General features: G+C 32.6%; 1 protein-coding gene across 1 annotated transcript; it reads right to left on the minus strand.

The window, feature by feature from the left end:
• Positions 1 to 1,748: 1,748 nt before the first annotated feature.
• On the minus strand, positions 1,749 to 25,821 carry LOC143083173 (uncharacterized). The gene is made up of 7 exons (XM_076259411.1): positions 25,431 to 25,821; positions 22,325 to 22,656; positions 13,556 to 13,598; positions 13,060 to 13,188; positions 3,676 to 3,762; positions 3,173 to 3,314; positions 1,749 to 2,723 (listed from the first exon to the last, which is right to left on the minus strand). The coding sequence occupies exons 2-7, from the start codon at positions 22,628 to 22,630 to the stop codon at positions 2,642 to 2,644; spliced, it is 789 nt and encodes a 262-aa protein (XP_076115526.1). The 5' UTR covers positions 22,631 to 22,656; positions 25,431 to 25,821; the 3' UTR covers positions 1,749 to 2,641.

Genomic DNA, 25,821 nt, shown 5'->3' on the forward strand with positions numbered 1-25,821 from the left:
TTATCAAAAATGAAAGTGGCCGCATCCGTGTTCGTCCTCAACCTTTATATATGTTTTGTATTATCTTCAAATACAACTTGCATTTCAATATTATGAATGAACACGAATGCGGCCACTTTCATTTTAGACGGAAACCGTCTAAAAATTAATCAAAATGCTAAAATTTTGAAGATTTCAGTAATTTAGCATGAGGTAATGATGCTAGAACGCGATATTTGTGCATTGTATTGTCAAAAATAGCTCATATTTATGTAGCAGAAGCATTTTACTTTCCAAAATACAGCTGAAAGATTACATTTTCACAATTTTCTAAAACTGCTATATTTTGGGGCCAAAAAGGGGTCTTACTCAACCTACTCCTTTTTATGCCCCACCTACGATAGTAGAGGGGCATTATGTTTTCTGGTCTGTACCTCCGTTCGTCCGTCCGCTTCAGGTTAAAGTTTTTGGTCAAGGTAGTTTTTGAAGAAGTTGAAGTCCAATCAACTTGAAACTTAGTACACTTGTTCCCCATGATATGATCTTTCTAATTTTAATGCCAAATTATAGTTTTGACCCAAATTTCATGGTCCACTGAACATAGAAAATGATAGTGCGAAGTTCAGGTTAAAGTTTTTGGTCAAGGTAGTTTTTGATGAAGTTAAAGTTACATCAACTTGAAACTTAGTACACATGTTCCCCATGATATGATCTTTCTAATTTTAATTCCAAATTAAAGTTTTGACCCCAATTTCACGGTCCACTGAACATAGAAAATGATAGTGCGAGTGGGGCATTCGTGTACTATGGACACATTCTTGTTGGTTCCTAAAATTATGTAATTGTAATGCAGCTTAGTTTGAAGATTCTTCAGGCACATTTTACTTTTGATGGTTTCGATTGCACGTTAAAGGATTCCCCGTGTTTTACATTCTGATTCAACAATAATACTTTTGGTGTCTAGCGTACCTGATGAAGGTTTTACTTACATGCAATTCAGAATCATTTGTTTTTCGCACTTTTTATTCATTGGCTTTCAATTAGGACACCAAAGAATAAAGTAATAAAGAAATTTGAAAGTTAATTTGAAATCGAGATTATCAAGGTTTGAGAGTGTCATTAGCAAAATTTGTGCACATTGGCCGATAGTCCGAGATTACTCTGACGTCCAAGTTCCAACGGCTGTTTTGCCAGACTAGCTGGGGCCGTAGACGGCTGCTTTGCCACGGCCCCAGCTTGTCTGGCAAAACAGCCGATGGACTTCAGAGTAATCTCAGACTAATTGTCCGAGTGATTGTACAGTAGTTATTTTTAACGATACTGAATACTTTGATCCTCAGCTCAAACTTACCTATGAAAAGGAAATCAAACTATTCCTTCACAATTGATAATAAAACTAGTGATCAAATTTCGCAGAGTCTCGGAAAAAATTGATAATGAAACTAGTGATCAAATATCGCAGAGTCTCGGAAAAAAATGATAATGAAACTAGTGATCAAATATCGCAGAGTCTCGGAAAAAATTGATAATGAAACTAGTGATCAAATATCGCAGAGTCTCGGAAAAATTTGATAATGAAACTAGTGATCAAATATCGCAGAGTCTCGGAAAAATTTGATAATGAAACTAGTGATCAAATATCGCAGAGTCTCGGAAAAGAAGATTTATGCAATTATACCGCAAACCAGAAAAGTTCATCGCTCCTGTATATGTATGTATACAATGTTCCAGTACTAAACACACACTAACTAGTAAAAATGAACTCAAAATCAGCAAAAAAAATCGTTTATAAAAAATACAATTGTGTACAGTAAAAACAAAACGTTACATCGATAAATTACAATAAATTAAACATACAGTGCAGAAATGATACATTTATTCAAATGTGTTAAATCAAAGTGGAACTCAATTGTGGTTCTAGATTTTGTTTAAAAAAAGGTCCCTTTTCTTTTCTTTTCGGTAAAATTGTATGTAAAATTGTATTTATAAGCTATTGTATTGTACAACAGTTTCATTTTTTTCAAAAATATAACGATGGAATGAGCCCTTAGTCGTTAAACGAAACTCCCGTTTACAAGTCAAAAGAGTTGTTGCATTCATTTTGGTAAAAAGAATAGAACAGTATCATTCTGGCGAGCTGGCGAGAGCAATTATAATTCTGTATACGATGCATAAGTGATAAAAATTATCTATATTCATAAAGTCTTATGAAAAATCTTATAAGATGTCTTCTTAAACAACAAGGAGTAGCTCTAATAACATTTGAATTTTATTAATAAACGTAAAATAGATATATTTTGAAAATATATAACATATATTTTGAAAATATTACTGAGACTAATTTATAATGAAAATTCAAATATGTTTCAACAAGTTTCAGATTCTATCTTACTAGCATTGAGTGAAACAATAAAATAGAAATTGGCCGCACCATTTTGATTGATTTGCAAATACATGTACTAAATAATTTGATTGTATACTAGTTCATATAATTTTATAAACCTGTATGATCTCTCTGAATTGTTGAGAGTTCGGAACAATTTAAATTCAATTTGTACATGCATACTAGTACATGAATTTGGTGTAAATTAAATGTTTTGGTTGTATCATACAATGACACAGGTTAGTTTATATATTGCTGCTGAATTCCCATACTTGTGTTTCAACGTTGGATAACCATCACCTCGCAAACCATCAAACTATCCAGTGAATTGACAGAATTTTTCATTTCTATAATAATGTATCTGAAAGACAAAATATTCATCAAATTTTTTTTCCCATTGTAATACATGTGAATGCAAAGAATAAATCAAATAAAAATTCTGTAATTCTTCAAAAATTATGGAGAATATTATTGTTAATGTTTTAGGTTAGTTGTTGATATAAACATTCTCTATAGCTCTGTTGGGAAAATAAATATCAGATGAGGATTGTGCTTAACTTTCAGTAGGGAGAATACATTCTCCGTTAATTTTATTAGCATTGTGCTTATTCGTCATCGACTTGAAAATAAAAAAAATAAGGTGGTTGCCCCTAATTATATATTAAAGTATTAGTATAAGCTACGTTTACCTGTATTTGTGAACGGTCATTATCAAATTTTAAAGCAACATGTGGTACTTTCTAAACATTACTGCATTTTTTTAAATCAAAACAGCATCATATATAGTACAATAGCATGGTAAATACATACCGTCCATTAAGTGGCCGTCCACAATCGGTGATAATAGCTTGGTTCTTTACAAGTCCTTTATATTGTTCACACATATTGGTTTTTGATATATAACTATGTAATCCGTCCTCTCCAACAACATATATGGTAATGTCATGTAAGGCTAAAAATAACAATTCAAATGATCTAGACAATGATCTAAAACAAAAATATGCAAGTCTAAACTTTTTTTTTTAAATCTTGCAGGTACGGAGTGCATAGTAGTCTTATAAATTACATCAACATTAAGCACTAATTGTTGATTGGGTCTTGATTACACATACTGTTCTTTAATTAATATCTGCTGTATTCAATTTCAAGTTTCATACCGTAGTGCGAAGCAACGCAAAATGTGTTTGCAAAGAATCAAGTTAATGTGTCCGACATCTAAGGAATAGTTTTGAAAACTTTTTTCAAACTGCAAGGGTTCTGCAGAATACTTCAAATACATTGCAGTGAAAGTAACATGTTAATCGTATACATACCATTTTGTAAATTACCATGCACTAACACAAATCCTACTGGTCGTTGATATTTGAGATCTATTTGTAACCTTGGTGACAATTCTGCATCTACAAATTACAATTGTTTTGTTACTACATTCCTGCTTGTCGAGGATAAAATATTTCTTGATTAACGTCATGCAGCCAATATTACACAAATTGATTGATTTATTAAACGGGATAAAGCGAGCGTATGTTGAGGGGCATTTTAAAATGACTCAGAGGATAAATTAAGTTTAACAAGGACAGACATGTGTTTGCCTATAAACAGGACACATGTGTACCATTTTTAGGACGCATGCGTACCCTTTTAAGGACACATGCTTACCCTTTAAAAAGTTGATGCCAGAGTTCGTCAACGTGCTGAGAACCTGTGTTCTTATTCCACTTCGTTGATACTTATAATTAAATAAATAATGTCGAATCAAAAGTAAATAATATGGTAATGAGGACACCACAAAGTTTCCATTATTTATAAGTAAAGTATTTAACGATTTGAATCATAATGTGCAAGGCCTCTTGGAATAAGGTTATGAACAACCAACTGCATTAGCAGCAACTTAAATAAGGAATGATTCCTAAAAAAAACACCTTCAAAGTTATCAACGGTGAACGCGTTATTGTAATGTACATTGTACTTTTATTTAGCTTAAATCGATAGAAAAGATGGTACGGTTTTGAAATTGTGTAAAGAAAATGAACAAAAAATAACACGGCGATGCAATAGCATTCAGGAGGTTAAAGTAGCCTGTCGTGAGGTGGTGGCATTTCTCTTGTGTTTGCATGCTCATAACCATAATTTGGATTAATTTGCATTCATAAGATATATGTATAATATAGCTAAAGACCAGTGTTTCATGATTTCAATCAGGAGACATGGCTTGAAATGGACAACCATCTATATGACTGATCAATCCTCAAACCCCTCCTCTGAAATATTAGTGTAAATTATCAAACTTAATTGATCAATCTTCAAACTCCTCCTCTGAAATATTAGTGTAAATTATCAAACTTAATTGATCAATCTTCAAACTCCTCCTCTGAAATATTAGTGTAAATCTACAAAATTGATTGATCAATCTTCACACCCCTCCTCTGAAATATTAGTGTAAATCTGCAAACTTAATTGATCAAGCTTCAAACCACTCTTCTGAAATATACGTGTAAACTGCAAACTTTACAAATATAATGTTTCGGAGACTCTGTATAAAGATAAAGATTTTCTAAATGTAAGATTTTTAAATTTGTCAGAACGTGTGGGAAAATCAGAGACAATTCTATTAGCAAGTTTTAATCTAGGACTTAGAGGGGATACAACTGAAGATCTATTATGGATTTTGTAATAATATGATAATTTCTCTTTCTTTCCAGCTAAAAGTCAGACATTCCTTTAAAAAACTGTGAAATGGGGTTTAAGTGAGACATGTGTTGATATTTATCTAAGATTAATCAAAGCGAACGATATAAAAGCTTTCGTAGCATCTATAGATATAAGATTTCTAGTTTAAACATATTTTATTTGCTGAATTAAAGCAAAATGGATTAGACACAAGTAAATCATACTTATGAAGTCTTCTCCATAATACAATATAAAGTTACAATAATAGTATAATATAATGGACATGCATATAAAACAAACAGTTTATACAATATAATACTAGCTTTCATAGGTGAACAAAGAGGAGACAGAGTAAAAAAGGAAAAAGAAAGTTTGAAAAATCGTATACTTCTGTGACGATGACTTGTGGATTGATGGCAACGATGACGTCCTGTGTCAGCAATAATAACGCTCTATCAAGGCATAAGAAATCTGTTTGACCTTTTTATGTAATTCTGAACATGTTTGAAAATTTGAATATTTTGTTCGTTCGAAAGTTCCAAGTGTCCGCAAATTAATAGTTTTGTATCTAAAACAAAGTTTTCAGATAGCCAGTTAAGGTTATCGAATAAGTTTTTCCTACATAATGTGTATTTTGGGCAAACGAAAAAGTAATGGTAGACATCCTCAATATCGGACCCACAATGACAAGAGGGATCATTTATAATGTTAGCTCTAAATAGGTCATTGTTTAAGGATGAAGCGGAACATCGCAATTGCGTTAAGATAATATTTAATTTCCTTGGGCCGTACAAATAAAACGTTTCAATTTTACATACTAGACTATCGTTTTTTAATTCTTTCTTAAATTTAGAAATAGAGTCGACACTGCGAATTTTTGGATCAAGTTTATTCCATTCACGTATAGTAGAGGGAATAAACGATTCAGTAGTAAGGGAAAGTCTACAAAATGGAACAATAATATCTTGACCATTTCGCAACGGGTAGTTGGTTGTACTTTGTACACAAGGAGGTACAAGATTACATAGATATTCTGGTGCATGCTTTTGGTTCATGTTATAAAACATCTGTAATTTTCTTCTCCTTCTTCTTTCAAAAAGAGATTCCCAGCCAACCTCAGAATATAAAGTTTCAGTTTTTGTAAATATTGGTAGACCTGTTACTATTCTTGCGGCCTCCAATTGTAAATTTTCTAATTTATTTGAGTAGCCTATTCCACAATTATCCCACACTTCCGTGGCATATTCGAAAATGGGTCTAATAAAAACTAAGTATAGTTTTTCTAAATTATTTCGAGATAATCGATATTTAAGTTTACGTAAAACATTTAAGTGTTTCTTTACACTTGTAATTATACTTTCAATATGATTGTTCCATTTTGCGTCACTACTGAGATTAACTCCCAGGTGCTTATGAGATGTACTTAAAGGTATATTTTTACCATTTAAGGAAAAGCTGAGGTCTGGAGTCTCAATATTTGAAAAAATCATAATTTCGGTTTTATCTGGGTTGAATGACATAAGCCATTTAGAAGACCAAACATCCAGCTCTTTCAAGTCGCGATCAATAACAGATCTAATCTGTTCTCCATCGTTACCAGAATAGTTGAATGATGTGTCGTCAGCAAATAGCCGACACAGTGAAGTAAGCTTATCAGCAATATCATTAATATATAAGACAAAGAGAAGAGGGCCCAGAACTGATCCCTGGGGGACACCAGCTGAGACATTACAGAAGGAAGAAGACGAGTTATTTAATACTACTCTCTGTTTTCTGTCGTGTAGATAATCCTGAAACCAATTCAATACGTTTCCGTCAACACCATAAGCTTTCATTTTATATATAAGACCCCTATGCCAAACTTTGTCAAAAGCTTTAGAGAAGTCACAGAATACAAAACAATTTATATCTTTTTTTTCCAAAGAGTTTAATATGCAATTATATATTTCTAAGAGTTGATGAACAGTTGAATTTTTAGGGAGGAATCCTGATTGATACTCATAAATTAATTTATTAGCTTTTAAATGATTGTATAAGTGCTTAAACACTACTCTTTCCATAACTTTTCCTACACAACTAATTAAGGATATCGGTCTATAATTTGATGGCAAGGATGAATCTCCCTTTTTGAAAATGGGTATCAGATTTGCTATCTTCCAGCTAGATGGGTATATTCCCTCTCTTAAGGATTTATTAAATATAATATGGAGTGGAACTGCTACCTTTTCTGGACACAGCTTTAGCATCTTATGACTGATCACATCAGGACCAGATGCTTTGTTTCGATCTAATATCTGAATAATATCTATTATTTCTTTTATATTTACTTGAATATCTGAAAACTTACTATTAGTTTTTGTATCAAATTCGGGCAAATCAACATGATCCTCATCTAATTTTGAAATCATACTAAAATATTTGTTCAACAAATTACATTTCTCCTCATCTTCATATACAGTATCATTCAGTTCATTATCATTTATAATATTTTGGAGAGGGGGCATGGTTTCTGAACCTTTTTTGGATTTAATTAACGTTTTCATTAATTTCCAATACGTTTTTGAGTTTGAGGGTTGTTTTGATATTAGACAGTCCAAATTTGTTTCAAAATTTTCTTTGGCGATTTTTTTCATATTATTTACCTTATTTCGTTGTTTTTTGTACTTCATAATATTATTTTCACAATTATATTTAATCGCTTTTTTTCTTAATCTGTCTCGGATTCGAATTTCACGTCTTATGTCATTATTGAACCAGTGTTTGTCATTATGTCGTACTGTTACTATTTTAGTAGGAATGCATTTTTTAGCTATTTTCAAAAATTCTATTGTAAAACATTCACACATCTCATTAGTGGTTTTACTTTCGGGAAGCATAGTATTCCAGTCTATTTCGTCTAATTTCTCAGCAAATTTGGCTTTATCAGCCCGATCGTATAGCCATACTTCTCTTTTAAAAGATTTAAAATCGGACATTGGACATTCGAGAAATGCAACAGGTGCATCATGATCACTAATTGCAGATGGAGTTTTTAGAACATTTGAAAAGGAACATGACATAGAGTCACTAATAATAATCGGATCTAACAGAGTACTACTATGGTCCGTTACTCTAGTAGGTAATTCAATAACATTGGTTAAATTGAACAAATTTAATGTGTCAATCAGTTTGTTATTATGCGTAGTAAGTAAGTCAGAGTTCAAATCGCCCGTTATTACCATCCTCTCATTGACCTGCAAACCCATCCCAATTGCATGATTTAATCGTGTCCAGTAGTTATTATCTGAATTAGGCGATCGGTAAGTGTGACACAATAGGAAGCTTTGACCTTTAGCATGGATATTGACAAAAAGGGATTCGTCTTCTTTCGTTTCGAGTGCATTTATTCGACTAAGTCCGATACCATCTTTGACATAAATGAGTAAACCACCACCAAAGCTATTTCTATCTTTTCGGACTATATTTGAAGAGAAGGAATCAAGTTTTATATCGGCGTCAGCAATGTTGGGATCTAAGTGTGTTTCCGATAGCGTAATAATATCAAATTCATCACAAAAATTATTTAGAAATTTTAGTTTATTTCTCACGGATCTTATGTTGAGACTACAAATGGATATAAAATTTTCTTGTGGTTGTGTTTCATTCATCGACGGTGCGTTCGATTCATTACGAAAACTTGGACCAGGATTTGTTTCAACATTTCCAATAATAAGGAGAAAATGAAGCACGCACAACAGAAAAATAATGTTTGATCTTGGATTAATTGTTTGTAAAACAGAGAGATTGAAGATGAGGAGACTGCAACGTAAGTTGATTATAAATATGTCTAGATAGGAAGCTATGTGTAAATTGGATGAAGGTCCACATCGCTTTTTTCTGTTATTAAATATACCTATAGCAGCCCTGTATTCCTGGACGCAGTTATCCATTACATGAATAAACTGTTACAGGAATTAGGAGAGGACTGCTGTAGGAGAACATTACAAAACTGACACACATATCATCATTATCATCACCACCTTCATCATCACAGAAAAATACAAAAAAGTAAGAGCAAGAAAAGTTGAAAAATGTTAAAGGCCAATAAATAAGCCTCGCAAATATGGAAGTCATAAAAAAAAAGGAGAATGAAAATGGGATATTGTAATACTGAAGAAGTTATATGTATTGTATTTAGAAATAAAAAAAAAGAAATAAAAAAAAAAAAAAAAACAATTGGTAAATAAATAAAGAAAGAAAAAAGTACATGGGACTGTATTTGATAGTTACCCCAGAAACTAAAGTATGATTGCCGATGAGACAACTATTAGCCAGCGATCAATAGACATGGCTGTAAGTAGGTTTGTAGCTTTAAGTTTGTTTTTTTTTTTATATATTCTGGCTAAACAAAACAAATGTTTTTGTGTTATGACTATTATCACAAACTTCCAGAAATGCTGTTAGCTTAATAGAGTTAAAGACAGGCTATAAACATTAGATAACAAATTATGATATGATACGCAATAGGTTAGTACGTCAACATACAATTTACAATTTGCAGACAAGCAAAAATCCCGTTCAATTTATAGTTGTTTCAAATGGCTTATCTAACTATTGAACAATGAATTGTGATGCTTGAAAAACTTAGTAAGTGAAATATTGGATTTCCCCATTTCTCGACATGTTTAACTTTTTTCTTATTCTTATCAAATAGTTGATATTTTTTAATAGGGTATTAATATTTTTTAATAGGGTATTATGTTAGTTTAAAGCGGTCATCTGTATGTAGTTCGGTTAGATTTTGTTTGTGGGTGAACTACAATTTATTCGTGAATCTCTAGGCAATGTATAACGGTTTCGAAATGGTAAATTACTCGAGCTTAACCACAATTATCTATTGTTGACACCTATGGTCAGTAGACTGGTTAGAGTATGTACTCATAGATAAACATAAAATTTACGGCAAACGGAAATGTTCAATCGATGTCATTTTTTTAAAGACTTTTAATGAAATGGGCTATAATTATTTATTTTTAAAAAAGATTCTCATTAGGTCTCTGTCAAGTTAGTGCCTGCAATAAAATTAACAAAATTGTTCAATTTTTAGATGCACCTAATAAACATAATATATACATACAAACAACATACCATGCAATTGAAAATATTAAATACAGTGGTGAAGGTCAAAATAAGTGTAATATAAGGTAACAAAAAAGGCTATGATTTTAGGGACACTTTTGGATTTAGTTTTTGTTCCTTTCTAACCAAAGAAAAATAAATCAAAATAAAAATAAAAAAAACCAGATTGGAACAAGTTTTACGGATTCCGACAACTATATATCGAGAATATACACACATATTAAGTTGGAATGTGTATTATTTAACTAACAGTACTAGCTACTGTTTTTTGTTTTTTAAATTGATTTTTCTTTCAAATGAATCTTTACTTCAGTGTTTTTCAAGTTTAAGAATAAGAATGAATGAACCTTTAAAAAACAAAACAAAACAAAAAACAAAAAAAAACAAAAAACAAAAAAAAAAACCGAGACTTTAATTTACTCTCAATACATTGTGTTAATGGATGAACATAGAATTTTTTAATAGGATCACTGACTTTGATTGCTTTTGGTAAGATGCGGGGTTTTCATACAGTTTCACATTTGGGAAAGAAACAATCTGTAAATATAATATTTTGTTATTAACTGTTCAGTACATATGACACACTCTCAAAAAGTTATTCAATTGTAGTAGAATTAAAGATAAGTCTTTATTATATATATATCAATATGAAATATGGTGAAAACTTGTACTCTACATTCCATCAGAGTTATTTGTGTTCGTGCGTTCTTCAAGTTGTTGGATATCTGACTCGAGATCACTAATATCATCGAGGTTGTTAATAATGCGCTTTTGACTGTTAGCATTCAGAGATGCAACTAATCGTCGGACCTGTCGGACCTAAGGGGCAGAATTTATGCAGGTCCGGCAAAACTAGTTGCTCTGCAGGACCTGATGGCCGGCAATATTTTAGTCTGCTTGGGTCAGCCAAAACTGATTTCCCTGTCGGTCCCAGCAGAGTATTTTGTTTATAAAATTGTGATTTTACAACCACGTTGCATGATTAGATAGAACAACATGCAAGGCTTCGATTACATAATAGAAATCGGGAGTTCAAACTGTTTTAATGATAAATATTATAACCTGACACAACTTCCAAATATCCCTCCTTAAAAAATAAAAAAATAAACCTTTTGCAGTATAAATTTCTGTTTTGAAATGGTAAGTTTTGACATCTCAATTTATTGAAATATTTATATCAAACGCAGTTGATTAGTTGTAACAGAGAATACACACCATTGGCTTGAAAAATGATGTAACTTTGACCCCTAGCAGAGTTCCAAAAATATATAGGTCACTGAATATTCATATTATATTTCAGATCGTCTGTTGTTTTGATGTCAAAAATTGTTTTATTTTTTAAACTTTTCTTTCAAATTAGTTTTAATCCATAAAAAAATTAAAAACATTGCCTGACTGTACCTTAAGTTGAATATCTATATCCAAATTCAATTAATTAAAGCTGTAATCCATGATCACAAATTGAATGCTTTGTTTACAATTGTTGAAAGCCATGTGCTTTTTGGCGGGAAAATTCGGGAAACCCCTTAACAGAAAACAGTTACATTTCATTGTTATTTATAAACAGTAAGAATTTCATTTTTATTACCTGCTAACATTTATTCATGAAAAATAAAAAAATTCTTGAGGTGAAACTGATAATACTTTTTATACTCTACATCTACTAAAGGGATGGTAAAATGGAAAAAAAGGGGGGGGCTGGTTTTTTTTCATAATATTACAAAAATAGATAATTTTGAGTGAAAATATAGGTCTGGCAGAAATGTGATGGGTCTGGCAAAACTTGGTACCCTGAAGGCCCCAATGTCTGACAGGAAAAAAAAACTGTTTGCATCTCTGAAAGATCCGACCGTCTGTGGTCCAGCAGGCATTGATTTTGTTGTTGTACTTTAGCGTTGCTAACTGTTTGACGAGGTTTGTCCTAAAATGTGTTAGGTTTTCTGTAATAAATGTACCATTAGGATCACCTTTCAGAGCTTTTTTGTTGGAGTATACCAGTTGTCTAGTTCTGTATGAAATAAATCGGACAATTACTTGAGACCTTCCTTGTTTGAGCTTGCTTAGATATAAGAAGATGTGGTATGAGTGCCAATGAGGCAATTCTCCATCCAATTTGTAAAAAATAAACCATTATAGGTCAAAGTACGGTTTTCAACACGGACCCTTTGCTCACACCGAACATCAAGCTATAAAGGTCCATAACAACGACCTGAATTTGATAAATATACATGTATATAAAATTATATATAAATTAGGAGATGTGGTACGAGTGCCAATGAGACAACTCTCTCATCCAAGTCTCAATTTGAAAAAAGTAAACCATTATAGGTCAAAGTACGGTCTTCAACACGGAGCCTTGGCTCACACCGAACAGCAAGCTATAAAGAGCCCAAAAATAAACTGATTGGAAATGGGGTAGTGTAAATCAATTCAAACGTGAAAACAAACGCACAAATGTAGTTGTAATATTTAGGGTAATTAGTACTCGAATAATTTGCAAAAAAACTCGGAATGTGTTAAAGAGACAACAAACCGACCAAATGTCAGAAAACAGCTTAAAGCCAACAATGGGTCTTCAACACAGCGTGAAAATCACGCACCCGGAGGTGGACTTCAGCTGTCGCCTAAACACAAACGCACATACATTAATTTTGTATATGTGGGTTTACAGAATAAATTGTATTATGTTTCAAATTGATGTGACGACAATTTTATATTGAATTAGCTTATCGAAAAGCTTTTAGCTTTAACTTGGGTTTTGTGTAAACCAGTGCTATGAATATACAGATGTGGTATGCTTGCCAATGAGATAACTCTCCGCAAGAGACCAAATGACATTAACAGTTATAGTTCATCGTACGGCTTTCAACAATAAGCAAAGCCCATACAGCATAGTCAGCTATACATACCTGTTCTTGAACATGTTTTAATGTCCCCATCCACTGCTAAGTACGTCGGACCATTCGAGTTTAGATACGACATGGACGTTTGGTTAACATTCTTTTCTAGAGCATAGTTATTTAAACCTACTAAATCATCTGCGAAAGAGAAAAAAAAATATGGAAAGATAGAATATAATATTTTAAAGTAAAACTTGGTTTAAACTAAGATTTAAACGTTGATGACGTCATGAATTTTGAAGATTTATTGCACTAGTGCAATATTAGAATTTATTGCACGCTAACTTTTGGTTACGTTCTGTGGGAAATATTATATTGCTATACAATAAAGAGAAATATTGTCTTTACTTTATGTCAAAAATTTGTGTGGTATAATAAAAATTCGTGCCATTACCCATAACTTTAAAAATATATGCATTTATCATCACTGCTATAAAAAAGACTTAAAAAGCAATTGAAAATCAAAACAAGCTACATTTGTAAGGATGCATTTTATCAAACTTACCAAAGTGGACAGAAAGAAACCGTTTGTCCCATTGAGCAGACATCTGAAATTTAAACAGAAATTTTTAGTGAGAAATATTTAAAGGTTAAAATCTTGCAGAACCTTAATCAGTCAATGATTCTAATATTACATCCCAGCTCCTTTGTTCTAACAGGGGTGATCTGAGATCATCGTACCATGAATATATGTATACCAACCTATTGAATGTATATATACTCTTAGTATGATATACTAACCATGTAGACGGCCGTTCTTATTTTATTCGATTCCGACAATTTTCAGCTGTGTTTATTTAAATACAAAGCTATTGAATGTACGTATAGCATGAAAAGATCAGCATGTTGACTGTCGATCTGTTCGCATGTCATTCGATTCCGATTGTTTTCCGATAGACAATGGAATCGAACATTCATTTCCCTTTGCTTCTGAAGATATGAAGATTTGATCACCCTCGAAAAATCATATTTCCCTCCGGCATAGCCCCTCGTGAAATATGAATTTTCCTTGGTGAACAAATCCACGGAAGCCGATAAGGGCAATTCAAAAATTTAAGTCGTAATTTCGACATAACATGTCGTAATAACGACATCGCTATATATATATATATATATATATATATATATATATATATATATATATATATATATAACAATATGTATTATGATTGCCAAGAGACTAAATGACACAGAAAATAACAACTATATGTCATCATAGTGCCCTCAATAATGAGCAAAGCCCCCGCATAGTCAGCTATAAAAGAGGGACGAAAGATACCAAAGGGAGAGTCCCCGAAACGACAGCTGTTTAACAATTTAATTCAAACGAGTCACTATGTCGTAATAACGAAATCGCTATATATATAAAAGAATATGTATTATGATTGCCAAAAGACTAAATGACACAGAAATAAACAACTATCGGTCATCATAATGCCTTTAATAATGAGAAAAACCCCCGCATAGTCAGCTATACAAGATGAACGAACGATACCAGAGGAAAAGTCCTCGAAATGACAGCTGTTTAACAATTTAATTCAAACAAGTAAAAATAACGGTTTTAATAATGTACAAACAAATACCGAAAAACGAATATGTAACTCAGCAATAAATGACAACCACTGAAATACAGACTCCTGACCGCTATGTGATAATAACGATAACCTTATAGTTTAACTTTTCATTTTTTGAAGCGATAGGAATTTCAAAATGGTCGTCAGTAAAGGTAAAGTTTGTAGCGTAAACATATTCATCTTTTTTTTTTTGAATAATGAACACTATATGCAATCAAGCTGAATTAAAGTTATTCACTTGCACTTCAGACTTGCACATACTAGAACTGTATTTATAATCAAGCCAAATGAGACACAGCTGAACAAGGGAGCAATTGAAGCTCCTTGGATCCCCTTATTATGTTTGTCATGTACAGATTTGTGTAAATTATGCAGTCCTGCATTTCCATTTCAGATTCTTTATAAGATGAATTTTAAGCTTTTCTCAATAAAGACTATGTGAAACTTTGGACTCATAGTGCTCAGACCCACGCATCTCTGTACCTTCATTTGTACACACTGAGGATTGATGCAAATCATAACTGCATTGCTATTGTTGGTTCTTAATGAAATTCTTCAAGCGTCCTCCCCATTGAAGGCCTATTAAAACTTTGTACCCCCAAGTTCCTTTAACTACAGTAACTGTTCCCCAGGACAACTATTCCTACAAGCTGAAGAGGGGGTGGGGTGGGGTGGGTGGTATCCTGCTAACATGTTTAACCCCGCCACATTATGTATGTATCACGTGAGACGAAAAAACATCAAAATTAAAGAGAAAATTGAAAAAAGGGTTTGTAACCTCAGGTATATTAACCTTAAGCTATCTTAGATTTAATGCAATCAGTATGCATCAGCATCATGTACAGCTCATTTGCCTACCATTTGCATATTTAGGCAAATACTGGAAATGTAGACAATTTCTGAAAACAATTCAGCATGCCCAGGGTTAATATCCATGAGGTTAGAAACCATTTTTTCAGTTGTCTGTTCAATTTTGATGGGTTTTTTTTTTTTGTCTTATTTGGGACCTACAGAGGTTATCAATGCCTTGAGATACGCTGGTTTGATCAAAAACGCAACAATCCACAAGAAACCAAATGACAAAGAAATTAACATTTATAGGTCACCGTACGGCCTCCAATAATGATCACAGCCCATACCGCATAGTCAGGTATAAAAGGCTCCGAAATGACAAATGTAATACAATCCATACGAGAAAAACTAGCGGCCTACTTTATGAACAAAAATAAACGAAAACATTGTTGGTTGCTTAACATCCAGTGGCAAATATTTCATGCATATTCAGGACGAGAACAAGTTAACAATAAATACAATAGGTAGGTTGATATAGTAGAGGCCATCTGGGATGATGGTCGGGGAAATTTTAACTGCCACTTGAAAATGAGGGTATATTGGATAGGGACAGAAATTTTGCATTGCAACAGGCCACCTACGGACCCCTCAAAGAGTTGTTGCAAGGGTTCTTAACGTGCAAAGAGCGTGGCACTCTCTTTACACGAGGTATCGGATTTAACGTCCCCCTTCTGACCGGACGTGACTGCGAACTTGATACATCCCGCACAGCCAAACGGACGCCCCACTTCGGCAAGCGTTTTACTGCCGGTCGGGAGAAGACCAAGTGACCATATTTCTATACCCCAGTCACCCTTGGGGGCTATGTAAAATATCAACAAACGACAACCACTGAATTAAAGACTGTAAAATATCAACAAACGACAACCACTGAATTAAAGACTTGGGACAGACACATACATCCAGAATATGGAAGTGTTAAACATGTAAGCGGGATCCCAACCCTCCCCCTTTGTAGGAATAGTTGTCCTGGGGAACAGTGGTTAAAGGAACTTGAGATACAAAGTTGTAATAGGGCTACAATGGGGAGGACGCTTGAAGAATCTCATTAAGAACTATCAATTATCAATGCAGTTATAATTAGCATTAAGCCTCAGTAGTACATTAAGATTCAATTGTGAACAAATGAAGGTACATAGATCCGTGGGTCTGAGCACTATGAGTCCAAAGTTTAACATAGTCTTAATTGGGAAAACCTTAAAATTCACCTTATTCAGAACCTGCAATGGAAATGCAGGACTTCATAATTTACACAAATTTGTACAGATCTGTACATGCCAAACATGATTAGGGCTCCAAGGTGCTTGAATTGCTCCCTTGTTCAACTGAGTCTCATTTGACTTGATTATAAATAAAGTTCCAGTATGTGGAAGTCTGAGGTGCAAGTGATTAACTTTAATAAAGCTTGATTGCATATTGTGTTTATTATTCTAAAAAAAGATGAATTTGTTTACGCTACAAACTTTGTCTTTACTGACAACCATTTTGAAATTCCTATCGCTTCAAAAAGTGAAAAGTTAAACTATAAGGTTGTCACATAGCGGTAAGGAGTCTGTAATTCAGTGGTTGTCACTTGTTGCTGAGTTAGATATTCGTATTTTGGTCTTTGTTTGTACATTATTAAAAAACTGTTATTTTTCTCGTTTGAATTAAATTGTTAAACAGCTGTCATTTTGGTGACTCTCCCTCTGATATCTTTCGTCCCTCTTTTATAGCTGACTATGCGGGGGCTTTTCTCATTATTGAGAGCATTATGATGACATATAGTTGTTATTTTCTGTGTCATTTACATGTAGTCACCTGGCAAGCATATTTACATATTCTTTTATACATATATAGCGATTTCGTTATTACGACATGTTATGTCGAAATTACGACATAGCGATGTCGTTATATGTTATGTCGAAATTACGACATAAAATTTTTTTTTTTTTTTGATTGGTCCTTATCGGGTTCCGTACATATCTCCCTCAGGCACGGGAAATAAATGTATAATATTTCTTCATTTGAAGTGGAGAATATTGTGCTTTTTAAGACCAATAAGATATTCCCAAACATGATTTAATGTTCGATCATCTTAAAATATCAGAGTTTTTTAAATGTATAAAAAGTATTATTTTAAGTCGTACATTTTAATACCATAGCCGAGATATCATTTAATTGTTTCGTAATGTTATCCATGCATGGATCCGTAAAGGTCATGATAATTCACACATACACTTGTTCTGTGGGTACCTGCTAATTGTTGATGGTCACACGTTTATTTTTGTTCCGTGTCCAGTATTATTTAATTTATCTTTCAAATCTATAACTTAACACGTTAACGGTTTGACAAATCTATGAATTTGAAAGAAAAATATCAAGGTTATACAATCTCAAATGGAAGTAAAAAAATGTAAAAATAAATCCTCTAAAAGTCGTTTTATTATCATGTAATATTAGTCCAATTGGAATAAACTATGATCATCTTTCCGACGCTCAGAATATCTGTTGTTCTGAAATTTTCAGAATCTCTTATGAGTTATTCTGCCGTAATAAACGAATTGTCTATAATTATTGCAAATTCAGAAAGTAATGTAAATTATGTTTTATTTATGCGAATAATGTGACTGGTTGAGTGTGGCAGAAAAAAGAACTGTCTCGTTTTTTTTTCCATTCGTTCCAATGCTTGATTTTAGCCAGTTTTTATGCACCTACTCATTTTGACTTTACCTCCGTGTTCGGTATTTTTATCTGATATCTTATACATATGTGTGTATGTAGATTTTTCTGAAATTGCTATTATTAATCTCCTTTGTTTGTTATTATTTTAAAAATCGATATGATAAATGTACGCAATAATTTCTGAATTTACAGTTTTGAGAGGGGGAAAAACAGGACAAAGGAGACAGTATCCTTAACTCAAATAAGCCACTAAAACTAAAGTAGAGTAAATGGACATTATTTTTTTCAAAAAGAAAATTTTGATTCAGTCGACCTAGAATTTCAAAGGCATTCGATTAGTGTTAAGTTTTGTATAATTATGGATTTTGGATCTTGGTGTTGAATAATTTTTGTCCTTGGATCGATCCTCAAATTGATGTACGAAAACCTGCAAAGCTGCTTTAACTTTTTTTCAGCAAAACTCATGGTTCTTCATGATTAAGAAAGTAGACTAGTGGACTCGGAGTTAGAATACTGTGTCTAGAAGATTGTTTTTGTGAGGTACAACGTTAAAATGACTGCGCGTGTTTATATAGCCTAGAACAAAGTTGGTTCGAGATCGATATGACATATAACGAGCTTCTTTTTTCCGACGTAGTCGGTATAGTTTCGGTTTGTGCCCTTTGAACTTAAGGACGCTTAACTATGGCAACACAATACGCATGCTCGAAAATCCTTTCTGTGATTGGACAAAATGCTGTCATGGTGGGTGATTTGGTTGTGTTTGAAAAAACGTCTCGTTAATTATATGGTGAAGGAAAGCAAATGAAAAACTATAAATATGTGAACTAGATCTTACAAAGATTTATATTTTTATTAAAATAATTGTTTCTTCAATAGCTCTTTGCATCCGTGACAGCTGTTTATTCGGGACAATTATATAATTTTTAATGTAAACTTTGTTATACGAACGTGGTGACTTTTAGAACGCACCTACTCATGTGAGATTTCCGCAGGGTTTTGGTGAATGTAAACAGAAAGATACGAGGACCGAGAATACTGAACACAAACACAGAAAACGTTATTTAAATGGTATCTTTGTGCTTCTGAAAGTTATTGAAATGATAGTTTTAAACATATACTCAAATTTAAATACGTCGGATATATTTTTTAAAGATAGTTCTTGTTTATTATTGTGAAAATTGTATGGGGTATCACTAAGTCCATTGCATTTGAGTTATTCATCCATTCATCCTGCATACATACATTCCCCTGCTCATATTCGCTGTCTGTGTTTTATATATATGACACAGACGGGGAATTCGAGGCTGAAAAGTTACTGACAATTATTATATAATGCTGCCGTGTCCTGATTTAAACTACCGGAACTTGGCCCATATCCTTCTGTCAAGGTAACATATGAAATTTCCTTATTACCCGGGATATTTCACTCTTGTATAATATGCACTAATGTCTTTTTAATTGTAATTGCACGTAATACATTTCCTATATCCTCCTTGCTTTTATTATCTTGTTGAAGCATCGATCCTCTTTATTAACTAGACGACTGTACATACTCCATTTGTTATACATTTCTCCCGGTTAACCAATCTATTTGAACATATGGGGCTCAATAAAATGTTATTCAATTTTGTAATAATTGAATACACAACAGTAGTAACGTGACTAAAGAATGGCAATAAGCACGGCATTAATGGCAGACAAATGTCATCTTAACCTCATTAAATGTCCAAATATTGAAATGGGATCGTCTGCTGGTTTCTTGGTTAAAAACTGAGCGCTCATTGTTATACCCCGTTTCGCTACATGTAGACTTAATGCGTAATGATTTATTAAGTTGATATCCTGTCATGAAAAACAATTTTACTGTTACAAAATGTATCTGCTTGGAAATAACAAATACTTACAGCGCCATTACAAATTGTAAGGTGAAGGACAACCAGTAGAACGGCCATAAGACATATAAACAATGGAGCAAAATTAGAACAAAAGTAAAAAACAAACACAAAATTGAAAATGAAAATTAAAGATTATGTATACAGAACACCTAATTGAATATTACATATTGGGAAATAATCCGTGGTTACCGGAAGAATATATGACACGAAAATCATATACGTAGCATAAAACATAGTTTATTGACACAACCAACAAATACTTCGCTAAGCAAACATTTATGATAGGTCACTAACGGTTTAATTAACATTTCACTTCCTTCCTGTCCGCATATCAGGACATTTTTAAGTGTTTATGTATAATTATTATTTTATTTTCTCAGAGAAAATTGCTGCCAAATAGGTGTAAAGATGTATTTATGCTTGATACGTCACATTTTTTTTCTCAATTATATCGGAGTAAATATTGAAAGTGATCTTATTTGTGACATTAAAAATAGAAATGTGAAATCAGTGACAATTTAAAAAGAAATCCTCACAAATATGTTGATGCGTCATAAACAGTTAGTTTCAGACGACAGCCTATACGGTCAGACCAAGCCTTCAGATATGATAAATAATATTGAAATGTGTTTTCCTGAACTTATTGTATTGCGCGTTTTGTTTTGTACCATTTTCTCTTGTTCCACTAGTCAAAATAAAATGAATAAAGGATTGAATAATTTTACAATATATTTTCAACTGGGAAAGCCAGAGACATATTTAGAAGGGGACAGGGTGCCCGGCTCTCCTTTTATGAAAAAAAATGATTGAATTTATAGGGAATCACTTCAAAGCATGACTGGAGCGGCCTCCTCTTAGGCAGCCAGTGGGCCCTACTTGTGAACATTTCTGGATCCAACACTGAAAGCGACATAGAGACATTGTAAAAGGTACAATTTACATAAATAACAAAACGTTGACTTATAAAAAAGCATACATTTTTTAGTAGCAATAAACAAAAAAACTATGTTAATTGGACATGCTTTGATACTATATATGCCCTTGAATTTTTACATTAGTATGTATATTCATGAAATTTATCCTGTTGAACTTACTTTAAATAAAGCTAATACTAACAATGACCACTGCCCTTTTCTCGATCTTGATATCTATATCACTAATGGAAAGCTGACTACTAAAATTTATGATAAAAGGGATGATTTTTCATTTCCTATCGTTAATTATCCGTTTTTAGATGGTGACGTTCTCTTGTCACCATCTTACGGTGTTTATATATCTCAACTTGTACGATTCGCTCGTGTATGTAACAATGTTTTAGATTTTAACGAGAGAAATTTATGTATTACTGAAAAATTATTACACCAGGGTTTTCGATATCACAAACTAGTCAAAACATTTACTAAATTTTATCATCGGTATAAAGACATCATTCGTAAATATAGCTCAACATGCAGACTTCTAATACGTTCAGGTATTTCACATCCAATTTTTTATGGAAATATTCTTTATAAAGCACAAAGGTGTCAGTATTCACCTCAGAAACTTACAAAACCTTTGAATAGACTTATTAAGAAGGGATATAATTATGATACTGTTGTCAAGTCATTAAAGATTGCATATTTTGGCGTTAATATTGAGTCACTGATAAGGTCTTTGCATCGGATCTAAACACATTTATTCTAAAAACAGTTGTTGGCATGACACGGGTTATGTTCTTCTCATATATGTTATGATGGTATGATACTAAACCCCTAACGGGAAGGATTGTGCCTGATGTTCATATGATGAAATCATAATCTTTCAGTCAGTTTAATTGAAGTCTGGAGCTGGCATGTCAGTTAACTGCTAGTAGTCTGTTGTTATTTATGTATTATTGTCATTCTGACATCAGACTCGGACTTCTCTTGAACTGAATTTTAATGTGCGTATTGTTATGCGTTTACTTTTCTACATTGGTTAGAGGTATAGGGGGAGGGTTGAGATCTCACAAACATGTTTAACCCCGCCGCATTTTTGCGCCTGTCCCAAGTCAGGAGTCTCTGGCCTTTGTTAGTCTTGTATTATTTTAATTTTAGTTTCTTGTGTACAATTTGGAAATTAGTATGGCGTTCATTATCACTGGACTAGTATATATTTGTTTAGGGGCCAGCTGAAGGACGCCTCCGGCTGCGGGAATTTCTCGCTACATTGAAGACCTGTTGGTGACCCTCTGCTGTTGTTTTTTATTTGGTCGGGTTGTTGTCTCTTTGACACATTCCCCATTTCCATTCTCAATTTTATACATACCTTACTAGGGTGACATTGATGGAATCGTATAGTTCCTGTTATAAGAAATACCAGAGCAATAAACACAAACATTGACCCAAGTATTATCATCATTATACGTTTCTTATTATCACATGGTCTGGGTTTCTGTACCCGAATTACTGGTACATATTTACGGGTAATTGTCAAGGCATTTTGGTTATCATTTTCCGGAATTTCAGCTTCTGATGCTAACATTGGAACAACATCTGATCTTTCTATTCTGTCAGAGCTCTGAAGTGTGGCACTTCCATTGCATTCCTCATGAAGAAGTTTGTTTTGTGACATGTTGCTCTTTAGTCGTTTTCCATTATCTGAAAAAAAATGAGGAGGAAGGTACCAAAGTTTGAATCAAAACTCATATACCGCGGAAACAGACAAAATTAGGAGGAGAAAACAAAATGAAAAGCAACGAAAAGGGAAAAGTCTACAAAACATGCGCTTTAAACCTAGGTTATGTTTGCGCAAATCTTACCTTCGTTTTCAAAATATGAATCCACATTACGGAGATATAAAGGCCGCGAGTTTACTTTTGCGCACAATTAAAGCTGTTGAAAACGACTACTTTTGCGCGAATTAATTAGGTCTTTTAATTATTTATTTTTTTACTTCTGCCAAACTTTTTTCTTGTGGTATAAAATTGTTTCGTAAGATCTCGCTCAGATATTTTGGATATTATATAGAAAAGTGATTGCGCTTTTAAAACTTATCTTTTTTTTCTTCTTCCACCAATCTATTTTCTTGTGGTATACAAATATTTCGCAAGATGTTGCTTAGAAATTTTGCATATTATTCGAACAGTTATTATGCTTTCTGAACTCATTGTTTTAGCCGAAGACTTTTTTATTGTAAGAGTTAACACTGTCTTTTCATGTGAGTGTATCTCCTCCGTATACCAAAAAAGATAACGAGAAATTATTTTTCCTATTTGTTCGTTGCATCTTCAGGAATTTGTTGCCGTGACCTGATTTGGATTGAAGCAATATAATGAAATCTTACTATAAGAGTTTACCAAATAAATATGTTGTTATGTCTTTTTTTAACTCATAAACCATTAGCAGTATAACCCAATAGACTTTTTATTGGAAGTCCTTGGACACTAACTGAGAAGTCAGGATCAAAGGTCAATGTCATGTTATCAACGTTAACTTTTTCTTGTTTTTGCATTTTTCTGATACTTTTTAAGATATATATGAATAAACTAGTGCAACATGTTTACTTTGTTGTGATTAAGATATGACACATAATGTCTTAAACCATCCAATGACATCTTATGGGAGTTATTGTCCCTGAAATGTTTTATTATAGGGTAGAATATTTCTTCAAATTGGTTCATTATCAAGCCAGATCTTTTGCATTTTGTTGGGTAACAAGTCACCTTGAAAAATGTCAACAGGACGTGACTTAAAGTGAACTGGAATTAGTCATGTTTGCACTTATTTCATGGAAAAGTACCTAGAAATAATTTATGAAGGGGCATAAATAAACCTATCATTTAAGACCGGAAATGACATTAAATAAACCGGAAGAAGCATATCAAAATATACAGGCATAAGCATATGCAAACTATATATTTTTGGAATAAGTGTGAATAAAGCTATCATATGAATCCGGAAGTGTTATTCAGAACCGGAAGTAGCCTATAGAGACCGGGAAATTGAAAAAGACATATACTAATACTTGTCCATAATACGAGTTGTTCTTGTAAGCGAAATACATGTCAAAATGTCAAATCGCGCAATTTGCCAAATGTAGGTCGTCCCCTGAAAATCAGAAGATTTCATGATTTTATCAATTATAAAAGTTCAGTATTGTATAATTGGAAGGTACAATAATACATTTTTACATATTGAAGCTGAGAAACCTAGTTTACAGTCATTAAAGACATGAACATGTCGGAGACGTAAGCATTGTGTTAGTATTGGAAATTCATGTAATGTGATAGTAATATTATGTTGACTGTATTTAAATATACTGTCCTACTAGTTTTTAATTTTCAATTCATGAAACAGTATCCATATGTTATCATTGTTACGATTCCTTATAAATGATAAAGTCATGATACAAAATGCAACCAGTGCGTGCTGTAATGTACAAAATACTGGACTTAAGCTTCACGTTTGGTGTAAATGTAAAAACTGTTTTTTGGTCGATTTTTTTAAGTATTAACTTTGGTGAAAATATAAAAAAAAAGCTTCGGGTTTTATTTTTGTTATTTTTTGATAAACGAATCCGGTAATAAAAAAAATGAGATAATCTGTTTTATTATAATATTATAAAAAAATTATTATAATAGAACTAAGTTTATACATAATTACGTTGAATGTAAATGACCGATATAACACACTTTCCACTTCACATGGTTTATGTCAAGAACATTTTTCTCTAATAGATTTATCGATTATCAATGAATATTTTATAAATTGTATGTAACCTGGCTTGAATTCAATGAATTCATTTCCTCTTGTTTGTTGTTTTAACCAGACGGATTTCAAAGCTAAAAATACTAAAAATTAATTGTAAAAAGCTTTTAACGGTCATGTACGGTATACATACGTATATGTCTGTATACTTTTAAAATATACTGTTGACAGAATTTTTATTTACTGATAAATACAATGACATGTTGTTGAAAATTAAAATAAAAAGATGCAGTTTTCCAGTTAAACTTGAAGTTGAATTTTACAGAACCCCCTCTATTCCCGATTGGATCTCCAAAGAATATAAATGCCTTTCTCAACTACAAATGTACCAATTTTCGATCTGCGCCTAAAACCGGTGTTTTACATCAAAACATATATGAAATCGTTAAGTTTAGTATTAATGAATAGTTCACTATATCGTCAAAAGATTAAGCAGTATGTAAAAAACAAATCACATTTACTCATTTTTAAAAGCACATGTAAGTCCAACGACAAATGTATCTTAAACATACAAACATTTGACATGTTTCTTTTGTCATACCTGCAGCAGAATATAATTATATAAATAAAATTCTGAATACGTCGTATAGATCAAAATGCATGCTTATAGAAGTCTTATGTATCAGAATAAGTTATAAAAAAATACCAATTTCAAATCTACTTACCCAAAGTAATTAATTAAGTAGTAGTTTCTTTTTTGCCGTAGTACAAATCGATCCAACAAGCAATTTCCAATATCTTATCTTCTATCCCACCTTTCAAAGGTATTTTGCAGACTTATTTGTCGCTGCAAAGCTTCATTGCTCGGTAAAAATCAATATCATTTGCTTTAATCATCTCGCATCGTACAGTTGTAACTCTGTCGTTTTCATCATTGGTAGCTGCTTATAGAAATCCCAGGATTAAAAGCTATTTAGATTTACTCTACAGAGAAAACTTAATATAACCCATTGATTCGTTTCATCTTTGATTGGAATAACACAGTGTCAATGATGTGTCATTATTGATAGGAACAATAGATGATAAACTATGAAAGATATGCATGACTCCTTGTGG

Source organism: Mytilus galloprovincialis, chromosome 1, assembly GCF_965363235.1.
Source record: "Mytilus galloprovincialis chromosome 1, xbMytGall1.hap1.1, whole genome shotgun sequence".
In the NCBI taxonomy this organism is placed as follows: Eukaryota; Metazoa; Mollusca; class Bivalvia; order Mytilida; family Mytilidae; genus Mytilus; species Mytilus galloprovincialis.